Below are 13,184 nucleotides of genomic sequence, written 5' to 3'. Positions count from 1 at the left end.
CAGTGTTTTGTAATCAGGAATCATAATGATAGGAGAAAGAAAATAGTCTTGGTCTAAATCCCCAATAGCCGATAGGGCAAATTTAACACTCAAAATTCAAATTCTGACCCATGAGCTTCTGCTAGATTACTAATGAGTTGTCCTAAACTTTGGCAAGATAACGTCCTTGTGAGTGAACAACTACCTCCGCTGGTTGGCCTTGACAGCTTAGCCCGAGGCGACCCTGTGGTTAGTTCTAGGCGCTTGTGGGATATCTATCCTGCCCTCTCATAAGTTTGTACTTTCTCCATAGTCTCAGGTCCTCCTTTGGCAAACAACAGAAATTCTCTGGTGTGCAGAAGACCCAGGGGCCAGTGTCACACACAGGAAATGCTGTAGACGGGCATGTCATCATGGTTCGGCCTAAGGTATTCCTCTATTTTAGACTAAACCTCCTGGATTAGCCTGTCTGCACTGGCCTCTGGGCATTATCTCACTGTCTCTTCTGGCTAGAGCTGAGTTTATGAATGCTCGCTTTCCTCCTCAGAGCAGTAGCTTCCCTGATGAATGCCAACTGTCAATCCTACAACTAACTGCAGTTGGGCTGCTAACCCCAATTAACCTGATCATGAACTGCAGCCAAAACCGGGCTGACCAGGGGAAAGACTAGTTACAACCTTGGCAGTCTCATCTATGACACTTTCCAAAATATAAGTTAAATTCTCCACAGATTATGGAGGAAAAACAACAATTTGGATTTTTATAGGCAAAGTCAGCAAAGCGTTAAATTACACGGACAGAAACAATTCCAGGATGTGCCATCTATATTTAAACTATAAACATAAATTCAAACCTGATAAACACCAGATAGACTGGAGAACCACTTCTTCACAACAATAATATAGAATACAGTTACATGCATCACTTTCTGCAATTAACCAAACCCTCATCAAATCCTCTATAGGAATTACTAAAGACTTCCCCATGGAGTTTAATTCAGGAGTGATGTGACAGCCTTTTCAACAGTAACATATTATTCTATGCATATTTAGCCTCTCTGGTGATGACCGGAAATAGAAGACAAACATAATTTTCTAATAGTGATGCGTCTAAAGACTGAATATTTGATCAGTGTGCAGAATTAAAATTAAGAGAAAGGTCATTTCCTTGTATCTTGTATTCAGTTAAGGTATGACGGCTGCAAGAAAGTCTCAATAAATGACATTCCTGTTGCACTGGTGTCTTACCGAGACTGGTCTGGGAGTTGGGGTTGACGTATTGGTCTTTACTCCACTCGACCATACATTTAAGGATGGACACTAGACATTCAAGGCCTTTCTTTCTCAGGGTCAACTCCTAGAGAGGGTTACAAAAAATGTTATCCCAATTCCTTAGAAATGTTTAATTTTTGGTATTATAAATAACTGTAATAACACAATAAAGGAAAAAAAGTATCACCTGTACTGGCGTTGTGCCAAGCTCATGGCCCCCACGGCCCTGTGCAATTTTCGAGAGGTCGTTGACCAAACGCTCAAATATGTTAGCAGCATTCAAGTCACAATCATAGTTCACGTAGATGTCCACCACACTCTGGGCATCTGACATTGACAGATGGGACACAGATGGAGTTTATCAGTGAGAATCTATGGAACAAATACAGACTGTGTACACTGCTTCTATGGAGTCTGAGGCATGCACTTGAATAATTATATCTTTTATCAAAGGTTAATTATAACCATTGAATTAATTGAAACCCTGAAAAAATTAAGATGTGTCTAAATGCATTTAGCTGACAAGAATGTTGCAGAACATCACGTTTATGTGTACAAGAAGTTTCTCTCAATATCAAAGTACCGATACTTATTAATTACCCACAAAGAATCAGTGTTAGAGGGAAAATTTCCTTCAAAGAAATGAAAACAGTGACACAAACCTGCACATATTCTAGTGAGGGTTTGTATGACCATCCACTTGTGGTCATAGGAGCTTGTGGACGTCTCAAGAATGTACAGAAAAATCTCCTTGAAGAACACCTGCAGACAGAGACCACGTGACAGTCAAAACAACAACAATCATAAAACAGGACGGGTGAAAATACCATCAGAAGCCCACATAATTTTTCTTCTGTAGACACAGCAAATATAGCAGATGGAGGTCATGCATTAGACAATTTTGAAGCAACTCAGACAGAACAATAAACTGTAGGCAACAGTGCGACTCAGTTGCAACCAAGGTGGAAGAATGTTACAGCACTCTGTGGGAAACCACATCTCCCATCTATCATTGTGTGAGCTACCTGTTGCACTGAGAAATGGTGTCAGACAGTCAATATCAGAATATACAGTATGATCATCTCCAACAGGTAAAGACAGGGGTAATGGAAAGAAGACAGATTCATTTTGTGTATGTTCTGTTGTAAAACCATAAAGAATCAAACTATAACCTATACTGTTGTGAAAGAGAAAAAAATGTTTAAAGGGAAAAAATATGATGAAATGATGTTGCAATTATGTGTTGATAAATATTTTGCACCCCCTTTCCCTCAACCTTCTCGCTTCAGTCATTGATTTCCTGTGTTTCCCAGCAAGACTGTCAACTGCCAGAAAAAGTTGTTTAACTGCTGCTTTCCATCAAGAAATGGTGTGTGGATTTAATTTTAAAAAATATTTATAAATATAGCTACTGTACTTAGCCAACTAGTTCATCAGGTTTCCCCTGCATACAGTATCTGAATCCAAATAGAGCAGGGAAAAAATGAAAAGAAAAAACAGAACATTATGCGGCGAGCATGCTGCTGAAGAATTAGAGTAACAGGTTAAAGTTGTCAGAAAGAAAACTGTGTGCGCATTGTCAATACGGAAGGTCTTCACGGTGTCACACTAAAGGCTTTCCAGTGAAGCCTGACAAGCCCTGAAAAAGTTCAAACATTATGGTCTATTAAGACTGCCAGCAGAATAACTGTTATTTTCTGCAACAGATCTTTTTGTCATTACCTTTAGACTTCAGGTCTTAGAGGCTGAGAACAAAGCCTGAAATTTTCTTGATAAGCACAAGATGTGGTAGAGAATATGTTACCTCGATTTGCATCTTGAGGTGTGTCTTGAAGTTGGAGAGCAGAGTGAGGAAAATAGATAGTGAGAGTTCGAAGACCTCAGGCACGGAGGAGACACCATTCTTGGACAGGGCCACACAAAGGTACTGCTTGATGGCATTGATGAACATCTCGTTGGTCTTGAAGATGGGTCCGGCGTTCTGCAGGATGGAGAGCAGCAGCTGGAGGGACAAGACCTTCGATCGCAGCTCATGAGACCTGAGGAAGTTCAAGCAGTGTTTGAGAGCAACAAAATGAAAAAGAGCATTGCTTTATCTGTAAAATTTTTATAATTATTTGTGTAAAGTCAGGGGAAAAGGTTCAGCTAATATTCAAAATGTTATAATATATTCACAATTTACCCACAAAATTAAAAACAAGTAAAAGAGACAGTGCTGATAATGATGTGAAGTTCAAACGAATATTATCATTAAGTCAGTCTGGATATTTCAATAGGAAAGCAGATGATAAAATACTGATGAAATTAAAACACAGTAAGAGAGCAAAGACCGGATGTTTTTGTTTGTCAGTGCATAAAGTGTTGTGCTCCCTAACCCGTTGAGAATGAGCCTAGCTTTTTTTTCCAGCCATCTCCTAAAGACTCTTAGAACACTCTGGTGAGCATTTAAATTTCAGATATACAATACATTCAGCACTAAAAATGAAAATAGACTTAGTTAAACCAGGTACTTTTAAGTAAAATTATATGTCCTTCAAGTAAGGTTACACCTCAAAGAAAAAGCAGTTTAATGCACACTGAGACCACATCATACCGTGTCTCTCCATCAGAGAGATAGTCTTCAACTGCCTTCAAAGAAATGCAAGGACAACTAAATCAAATCTCTGCGTGTGGAGGAGAGTGTAACCTGTCTAAACTGTTTTTCTGCAGCAGCAGGACAGAAAAAACAAGAACTCAAAAGACATACTTTCAGCTACCTTATATGCTGAGTTTTGCTTCTTCTCTGCTATTTTTTCCATCTCTGGCAAGCATACAAAGTAGAATTTATGTGGCACAACAAACTGGTGTCTCTACTTCTTCTGCAAATGGCCAAAAATATGGACTTTTTTTTTTTTTTTTGCAAAGAATTAGGAAAATCTGAGACTTTTTCACTCAAGTTGCCGTAAAATGGTCATGATAAGATGAGACAACTTCAGTCAGAGTGGACGTGCATTTGCAAGGTAACATGGGCATAAACGGGAAAAAAAAGGAAATGCTATAGGACTATATGAAACTTGTCAAAAACCTTACTTTAAGCTTAACAAAAATTATTTTCAACTTATATAATTTTTACCTACTTTTAAAGCTTAACAAAAATTATTTTCAACTTATTTAATTTTTATGAGTGATGAAACTTCATAAGTAAGGGAATTACTGGTAATATATAAAAATCATTCCTATGAAATGGTCATTTATACATCAATTAATGGTAACAGACTGCACAGATCAATCTAAATCTTAGGTTGTATAAGAGACTACATTGCCCATTATTCAACAGCCCTGGATGGATGTTAGTTTTGTGTGTTGAAGCAAATTAGTCACTTGTGGTGTGTTATAGAGATCTAGTAAGGACTCATAATGACATTCCAGATTCTTGCTTCTTCATTTTCTTAGTATTTTTGACAAGTTATGTATAGTTCGGAGACTACAAAGAGGGAATTTTGTCTGATTTGACAAAAGTCTGGTATAGCCATGGTCAAAAGGATGTATCCTTATTTAATATATATACACAATAGTTATCCTTTTGGATTTCAGTGCCTGAATCTGTCCTGAATGAAAAAATCAATTCGACAACACAGGACATTTTTGTACATTTTGTACTAAAAAATAACCATTGATGTCCGACAGGAACACAATAGGACTTCTAGAGAATAGATGTGTTGCTTTTGTAGAAGTAGTTTCTGATAGTTAAGGTCAAAATAATGCAGCTTTTTAGCCCGTGTCCTGTGTGTTACAGAGAGTGAAACATCAGGCAGAGTAGCCTTGTTAGAAGGGTAAAAGGTTTCTGTCTGGCAATGACATAGCACATCAGTACTGAGGTAATTGACATGGCATTCATCTCTCACACACACACACACACACACACACACACACACACACACACACACACACACACACACAGAGAGCTCTCGCATTTTCACCACATTCATTTTGAAAGCTATTCAAGCATGGTCTGAGCCAACATTTTGCCAACTGACATAAAAAACTCAAAAGATTAAATAGATAAAACAAGTAAATAAACAAATATCAAAGCCAACCAACAGACACTATGTGAATTGAGTTATACACAGAAACCAGATGCAGGAAATTCTGTTTCACATAAGCTACTGCTATCAGGACGAGGCAATTGGGTGCCTGTACTTTGGCAAACCAGAGCATGGCTAGAAGAAATATTGAATGATGGCAAAATCTGATCATTACCTTCCCCTTTTTGGTGCTTTGAAAAAAGGGAAACAGTTAAAAGAGGATTCTGTGCTTCATGAAAACAGGAAGTGATTCATGGAATGCTGAGCAAGGCCTCATTTTCTCCTACATCACCAAACAGCATGTCAAAATACTAATGTTATCACTTGAGCAATCCTCATTTTAAAACACGACTCATATCTATCTTTACAACCAACACACTCACACAGAATAACAACAATTTTTTTTTTTTTTTTTTTTTTTTTTAAACTGGCTTGACTAACATATAACTAACCTCAGAGTTCATCACCCATTTAACAAACATCTGGATTTTCAGAGTAGAATATGACCTCTACCTATTGATGTGTTTAGGAACAAAAGCGGGAAAATATCCAAATGAAAAAGACCAAATTCTCAAACAAGTCTGTGAATGACCAAATCTAAATTGGTGATTATGAGTTAGTGACACAAATTACGTCCATAATTTTGTTACCTCCACTGTGAACTGGGTTATATGGCAGTAACATTAAGTGGAAGTTCTGCTGTCTTTTTCTTATCAGGTGTAAAGGTTCGCTATCTGTCATGTTTAGCCAATAAAGCAGCAGACTTAAGGTTTAGTACAGCGTTAATGGGAAAGGATGCACCCTTATTGTAACTCAAAGGTAAGACTGCAACTATTGATTATTTTCATCATTGAAGAAACTGTCAATCTGTTTCCTGAGTAATTAATTGGTCTTTAAAATATCAGAACATATTAAGACATCTGCATTACAATTTCCAAGAGCCCATGTTTAAACTGGTCAAATTTGTCAGACCAACAGAAAAACAACAAATATTCTCATTTAGACCCAGTACATTTTTGGCATTTTTGCTTGAAAAAGTACTGAAATGATTAGTCGATTATCAAAGTTGTTGCTAATAAATTTTCTGTCAGTCAACTAAATCAGTCAAATAATTTTAGCTTAAATCCAAAGCATTTGAAGCCAAAAGTGCATAGTCTTGACAGGTAAGCAAACAGTGGACCAGCACCCATAAACAGCACATCTATTTCAATCTTTTGTACTGCAGGTATGAGCTAAAATCAGTATAAATAGTCAAACAGTAAAATACTTTAACTAACCATCAGAAATTATTCTTTGTACGAATTTGGGAAGTATGTCCATGATGATGGAGATGAAAGCAAGGTAAATGTATAGAGCTATTTAGAACCCCAACCTGACACTCTTACTGTCACTTGTGTTTTTTCTATGTTGGACTACAGCCTGTTTCTGTGCAAGGCTCCTTCTAATAATCCTTCCATTGTCCTTCACTGTTTGTACATAAAACACATACTTAGAAACAATCCACAAAATTTGAAAAGACTAAGCTTTCAAATAAGCTAAAATGCTACACAAAATATGACCAAGCAAATAATACTCTAATCCCATTGTTGGACACTACATGGAATTCATTCTTACTTAGGATCAGGTGGTCCATCTGACAGTGGCTTCATTGACAGCTTGCAGAGAGAGCGAAATACAAGGAAGGCATCTTTCTGGAGGATGTGGGAGAATTTAGCACCTGGTGGCTGACCCGGTGCTGCTCCTGATTCCTACAGCGTAACAAAAACCGGAAAATCAGTGTGCAGTTAGCAACATCTTCTTTCACTGAATCTCACATCTTCCAGCCTACTCAACATAAACAGTGTGATTATAAGCTTCCAGATCTTTTAGATTTATTTAACCTCTATCACCACAGAGCGCAATCAAACATAATTACAATGTTCATATATAGCTGAAAAAAGAAGGGTGATTACAATAGACATTGCAGGAAATATGTTCACCTTAATTAAAGACACTGGTTTTAGCAGTCCTCAAAGTATATGTGTTGAAAATCTTTTTCATTATTTTGTCTTTTGATTAATTAAAGTGGTTAATTTTCCTGACTCTGGGCCAGTACACATTTTACATCATACAGAAGAAATGAAACTGACAATCATGAAATATTATATGAAACGCATAAAAAAAGAAAGGTTTATATTCCAAGCTAAAAGGATTTCTTGTGCAATTTCTGCTTAATTGTTCTTACTTTAACCATTAGATCTTTCAGTTCCTTGACTTAAATTTGTAAGAAAAATGCAATGTGCTATAAATCTTTAGCATGCTTTATTTCCACAACCCCTGGTTCGTCCTTCACCTGAGTGTCATTGGATGAGACAGACAGTCTGTCATCAGGCAGCGAGGGGGTGAAGCTGGCAGAAATAGGCGTGCCGGGGATCCCGTTGGCATGGACGTGCTCACTGTCGCTACCCACGGTGCCTTCGTCCTCCAGGGAACTCTGGGTGCCCTCTGTTACTGCTTCAGCCGGCTCTGACTCGGCCGGCTCAACCTCGCCACCAGACTCCTTCGTGTCAGAGCAGAGGTTCGCTGGGTCCAGGCAGTGCCCTGTGGTGATGATGGAGCAGGGAGGAGTTAGATTGAGAAGGGTGACACAATGATCTCAAGTCTCAATATGTGGATACTTTAACACCGTAAAACATCCTCTACCAGGACTGCATGTTTAATGTCTGGCAAGGTAACATTAAATTGTCAGATCTTACTCTGGAGTGTGACATGATGTAAAAACAGAGAAAATGACTGCAGCATATTGGAAAACAGCATGTCCAACAGCATCTAAGGGAAATTTCATGTTAAGAGAGGATCCCAAAGTGCATTTCTGCTCAATGTTCCACCCAACCATTGAAGCCTGTTTGTCAAAATGCTGCTCAAGGTTAAAAGTGTATTTGAAAATGGACGCAAAAGCACTGTTCTTTTGTTTGTACGAGTTAATTAAGGTTTTTTTTGCATAATAGCTTTTTCTTCTTAACTTTTGCACACAAAGAAAGAGTGTTGTGTCTGCTTTTTGTCAGCATCTGAGGGAGCTGAGACTTCAGGGAGCTTGACCTGACCTAAAATTATAGTGTTGCTTCCCAGGAACGTAGGCTATTATTTATTTACATAGGGCTGGGTTTAGAGGTTTCCGCGTCTTCGCCTTTCAGACACAAATTTTACCCATAGAGACGCTTGTTATTTGACAAACAGGGGCACCAACCTAGAAACACAGTTCGTCTGACATGTAAGGTGGAGCTTCTCTAAACAGTAGTGACTTGTAGTACTCTTTTTTTCCCCCATATGCATTAAAGAAAGGAATGTGCAAATAATTGGAAGAAATATTATACAATGTGCTGACTCTTCAACTGAGCTGCATTCCGCTGAATCACAGTCAATTGTGCATAAAAAAATGTTCCAACTCACAAAAGTAGGTGTAAATTTGCAAAGATTATTGGTGGGGAAGTGAAAATGCAAATAAACTGTATTCTACTGAAATGTCAAACAAAAAGTAAGCAAACTGAAAAGTGCACATAGGAGCTGCCCTGAACAAAGACGAGCGGGGTAGCTGTGGCTACTTGAACTTGCTGTTCATTAAGATGCTAACGTCCTATACCAAAAACCCACTCACTTGACAGTTACTTTAAGATGAGTTTTATAAGTAAAGCTTTCATCAGTTGAATGACTCCTATAACATTAATGCTACACATGTGCCTATAAATAAAGATAATTATGATTTGGGGAGACTAAATATTTTCTAGGAGCATGATTAGCCACTGCCTTTAAAAAACATAAAACATAATTTTAAAAATAATTACATACAGAACATGTCTCACCTCCTGCAACAGTATTGACAACCTCCTGCAGAATACTCTGGACTATTTCCTGGGCTTTCTCCTCATAGTTTGGGGTCTCCTCGTCCTCCTCACTTGCCTCTGGTTGCTGCTGGGCTGCTGCATCTGAACAACACAGGTACAGTTTCAGGGCACACACATCATCCTTTTTATCCAACTAAAAAAGTTGCAGAGTGCAATCAACAGATCTATTCTGCTACAGGTCATACTGCTTTCTGGGCCAGCATGTATGAAGTTACAGTCACTGAATGACTGAATACTTTTTATCCTTCCCTTCATATTCTACGCCAGTTCTCTTACTGAATGAGCCTTTGTAGTGCTGAATGCGGTATCAAATGTTTCACAATAGTAAATGCTGGTTCTGGCTGAAAACGAAACTGCACGAAATGTGAAAGTGAAGATTTTATTGTGCATATTCAAGGTGTTCACTATGACTCTTGATGTTTCTATCAGCAAATATACAGGCACATATATGATGAATTTAAAGTCAGTGTTACAGCATTTGACACTGAGAAATGTGATCAGCATTTTCCATTTGATGTGATGGATTTGTGATGAGCAAAATGATTTTTTCACTGGTAGAAATTTTATCCTAGTCTGTTGATATGATAACAAGTAAGGAAACTAAATTCTCTGGTATTCATGAATACAAAAGAATAAAATTAGTCCCTTTAAGCAGTCTTACTCTGTGCTGCTGCAGTAGCTTGGTCTGCCTCAGTTTGTTCATTTTCAGCCACGCAGAAATCAGAACCGTTTTCTGGATCTGGGCTCTCGTAGATGGGCCCCTGCTCTCCCTGCTCTCCCTGCTCTCCTGCTCCTCCTGCTCCTCCTGCTCCCCAGACACAGACTTGCTGCTGCCGTCCGTGGCCGGTGTCGAGGGGGTGGACGGGGTGGACGGGATGGTAATGCTGGGAGTTGGAGGGGTGATGGGCCCATTGGCCTCCTGGGTTGGACCCTTGGCCGGTGGGTGGATATGAGTCTGGAGCTGAGGGGAGTCTGGCTCAGTGTGCTGGGTGACTGGGGAGTGCTGCCGGTGCCGCTCTCTCTCCAGCTGCTTTGCTTCCTGCAGCTGTAGGAGGGCCGGGGGATACACACACATACAAAAAAAAAAAAATAATAATAAAAACAAAACAATACACACATACACAGACAGTACACACAAAGACCGGCAAAAGCATTCATAGAGAACAGGCACATGCAACACACACGTACGCACACACAGAAAAAGTCAAGTTAATATAAACAAACTCAAACAGCAATTACAAGTTTGAACAACCTGTCTAGATTCCCTGAGGGCTCAGTGAGCCCACAGCAGAGCCACGACACTTCCAGATGTCAAAGCAGACAGCAAAAGACAGCTATGGGACCATTTTTCAATTTTTTTCAGCAGGATGCCAACATATTAGATGTGTGGTCTAATGGAAATGTATATGAATATGCACTCACTGAGAAGTAGGCCATGTCACTACAAGAGCTATGAGCCAAACTTTGCGGAATCAATTCATGCTTGCTCGTGTGAATTACGTCTATTTTAGTCTGGTGGCAGAAGATATTTCTGGTGGAAAATGGCTCATACAGCCATGTCCTGGCTGATGTGGCATGACTGACATGTATTACCACTGCTTCTGGTATGGGGTGCTGGAAAGTGTTGCTGTGCTTTAACTTGGCAGGTCATAAGCTAAAAGTGGGTCACAATACATTTGTTCATGGTTGTGACCAGAAGAATATATGATGTTAGTGAATAGTGTGTTACTTCAGATAATAGATGGCTTCATGGCAGAGGTAAAGTTTGGTTTTGAGAAAAACAAACAAACGAACAAACAAACAAAAACTATCTCTACTACTAATCTCTACTGATTTTAGGGGAAACAAGTACTTATATACACAGTTACAGAGTTATACCAAACGACAAGTTCCAAAAAAAGAGAGCAAACATTTACAAGCAGCGGAAATTCTTTCAGCCAAGCTAAATTAACAACAGCCCATGGTGCATTTTCAATCCAAGTGCATTTGTAGATTTGTTGGGCATAAATGTAAAAAAACAAAAACAAAAACAAATTGAACTGAGTGACTCAAAGAGAAGAAGAACAGAAACTAAAGAGAGACATGGGTTACAGTTGGAAATATAAACAGTGAGACACATTTACAAACCAATGGTGATAGATGGTGATCCTTCTATCTCCAGCAGACTAGCTTTTAAAATTCACAACTGTAGTTAACAGCATAAATCTGGAGACTGAGGGCCAATGTGAATTTGTTACAGTAATCTGTCTCATCTCCCTCTAGGCGCAAGAAACAATTATACAATCGATTTTATGACATTTCTTCACATTATGTTTTTTTCTCTCACAAACCAAACCAAAAACTGTAATTCACATCTACTTCACACACAAATTCTTTTTATTAAACCCATTACGTTTTGTTTTTAAAACCACTTCCATCAGAAGTTGTTCACCTCTAATTAAGTAGTGCTACTATTATCACATTTAAATGTAAGCATCTAAATTCAAGGACAAAGCATTCTGAATGCAACAATTAGTATTCAATATGAGCAACAGTAACAAGGCCAGACAAACACACCTTGACTGGAGGGGACAGGCGAGGCAGCGCAAGCAAACTAAGCTCATTATTTAAATGCCACCTCAGTCGGATAGTGAAGGCTGTGTGAGAGTGAGCTAGACAAATACTAAGTGTGTATGCATGTGTGATCATACCATGCTGAGCTGCAGTCAGGAGGATACATCTACACAAACACAGAAAGGGGATCTCCCTGTGCAGCAGCACAACACTATTCAGTCAGTGACAACACAACAATAGGCCTCTGCCTCAAAGTCTGCCTTGTTTCTCTATCTCTACCCCTGACTGCTTATTTATATTTCCCTGTCTATGTCTGACTCAATACCAGTCACTCATTGTTCTAAAAGAACTATATAAAGCCTTTGGAGAGACAAAACATAACAAAAACCTGCCAGGACTGAGACAGGCGTAGCTGACCTGTGATAAAACATTTATCACGCCCAGGTGTGACTGTAAACCAAAATGTTAATTGGTGCAGGAAAACGGGATGATTTGTAGGCAAGTCAACAAAAGCCACGGCAAGCATATGGTGGAAAAAATACACAGCAAACCTGCTCCTGTGCAGTGTAGGAGCAAAGGAAGGAAACTGATGAGTGCATGAATGAATGAGGAAAAAGCTTAATGTGCAAATACAGATACACAGAGAAGAGTTTAAGAGTTTTGATCAGGCACGTCACAGCAGTCCTGCACGCTTTACCTGGCGGTCACGCTTTCTGGAGGCCAGAGACCAAGATAGCTTGTGATTTGTAAGCTATGTGTCCAAAAGGAAGGGAGGGAGGCAGGTGAAGAGGGGAAAAGTGTCATTCAAAAACAAAAAGATGACATTAGAGCAAGCTTTTTTTGAAGGTAACACCTAAACTGTCCCTCTGGACATAAAGCAAACAGTTGACTTTAATTAAATCAGAAATATGCGGTTTGAGTAAACCCATCAAGCACAAAGCTTTTGCACAGAATATAATGTCATTATATTACAATCCAATCTGAATCCATGCCAAAATAGTTTTACATACTGGTAATTTGTTGCATCTTTTTAAAGCTGTAACCTTTTTTTTTTTAAGTCTAGGAATTGCAGTTGTAGAAACTGCTACACTGGCTTTATCTTGCTTTTGTCAGTCAAAGATTTTGTCAAACAGTGACTCAAGAGAGATGTCCTCTCTCTGTTGTGTGTCTTTCTATGTAAACAGCATTCTGTGTTGTAAGTGAATATCTTAATGAGGGTTGGACATACTGCTTGATTCTCCATGCGTGCAAAGATGACGTTGAGCATCTGTGTGAGCGTGGCCTTTGCTGTGGTCTGGTTGATGAGGTTCTTGCTGGCCAGGTAGATGTTGTAACACGTGCGGACGGCCTGCAGGACGGTTCCCTCATGGATTTCTATGTGCTGAGAGGTTACTGCTGTCAACAGAGCCTGGAAGAAAGAGTAAAGAAAGACTGTA

The 13,184-nt window shown here is 39.1% G+C and overlaps 1 protein-coding gene across 1 annotated transcript in view; it reads right to left on the bottom strand.

Annotated features, from left to right (window-relative positions):
• The window catches only part of arfgef1 (ADP-ribosylation factor guanine nucleotide-exchange factor 1 (brefeldin A-inhibited)), a 51,313-nt gene that overhangs the window by 17,023 nt on the left and 21,106 nt on the right, over window positions 1-13,184 (bottom strand). The window contains 11 exon segments of the mRNA XM_040126652.1: window positions 1,227-1,335; window positions 1,438-1,577; window positions 1,913-2,012; window positions 3,055-3,289; window positions 6,929-7,062; window positions 7,647-7,894; window positions 9,154-9,276; window positions 9,857-9,985; window positions 9,988-10,240; window positions 12,446-12,499; window positions 12,977-13,156. Coding sequence (XP_039982586.1) covers window positions 1,227-1,335; window positions 1,438-1,577; window positions 1,913-2,012; window positions 3,055-3,289; window positions 6,929-7,062; window positions 7,647-7,894; window positions 9,154-9,276; window positions 9,857-9,985; window positions 9,988-10,240; window positions 12,446-12,499; window positions 12,977-13,156 — 1,705 coding nt within the window.

This window comes from Xiphias gladius, chromosome 5 (genome assembly GCF_016859285.1).
Source record: "Xiphias gladius isolate SHS-SW01 ecotype Sanya breed wild chromosome 5, ASM1685928v1, whole genome shotgun sequence".
Classification (NCBI taxonomy): Eukaryota; Metazoa; Chordata; class Actinopteri; order Istiophoriformes; family Xiphiidae; genus Xiphias; species Xiphias gladius.
This window is presented reverse-complemented; position numbering and strand designations above follow the sequence as displayed.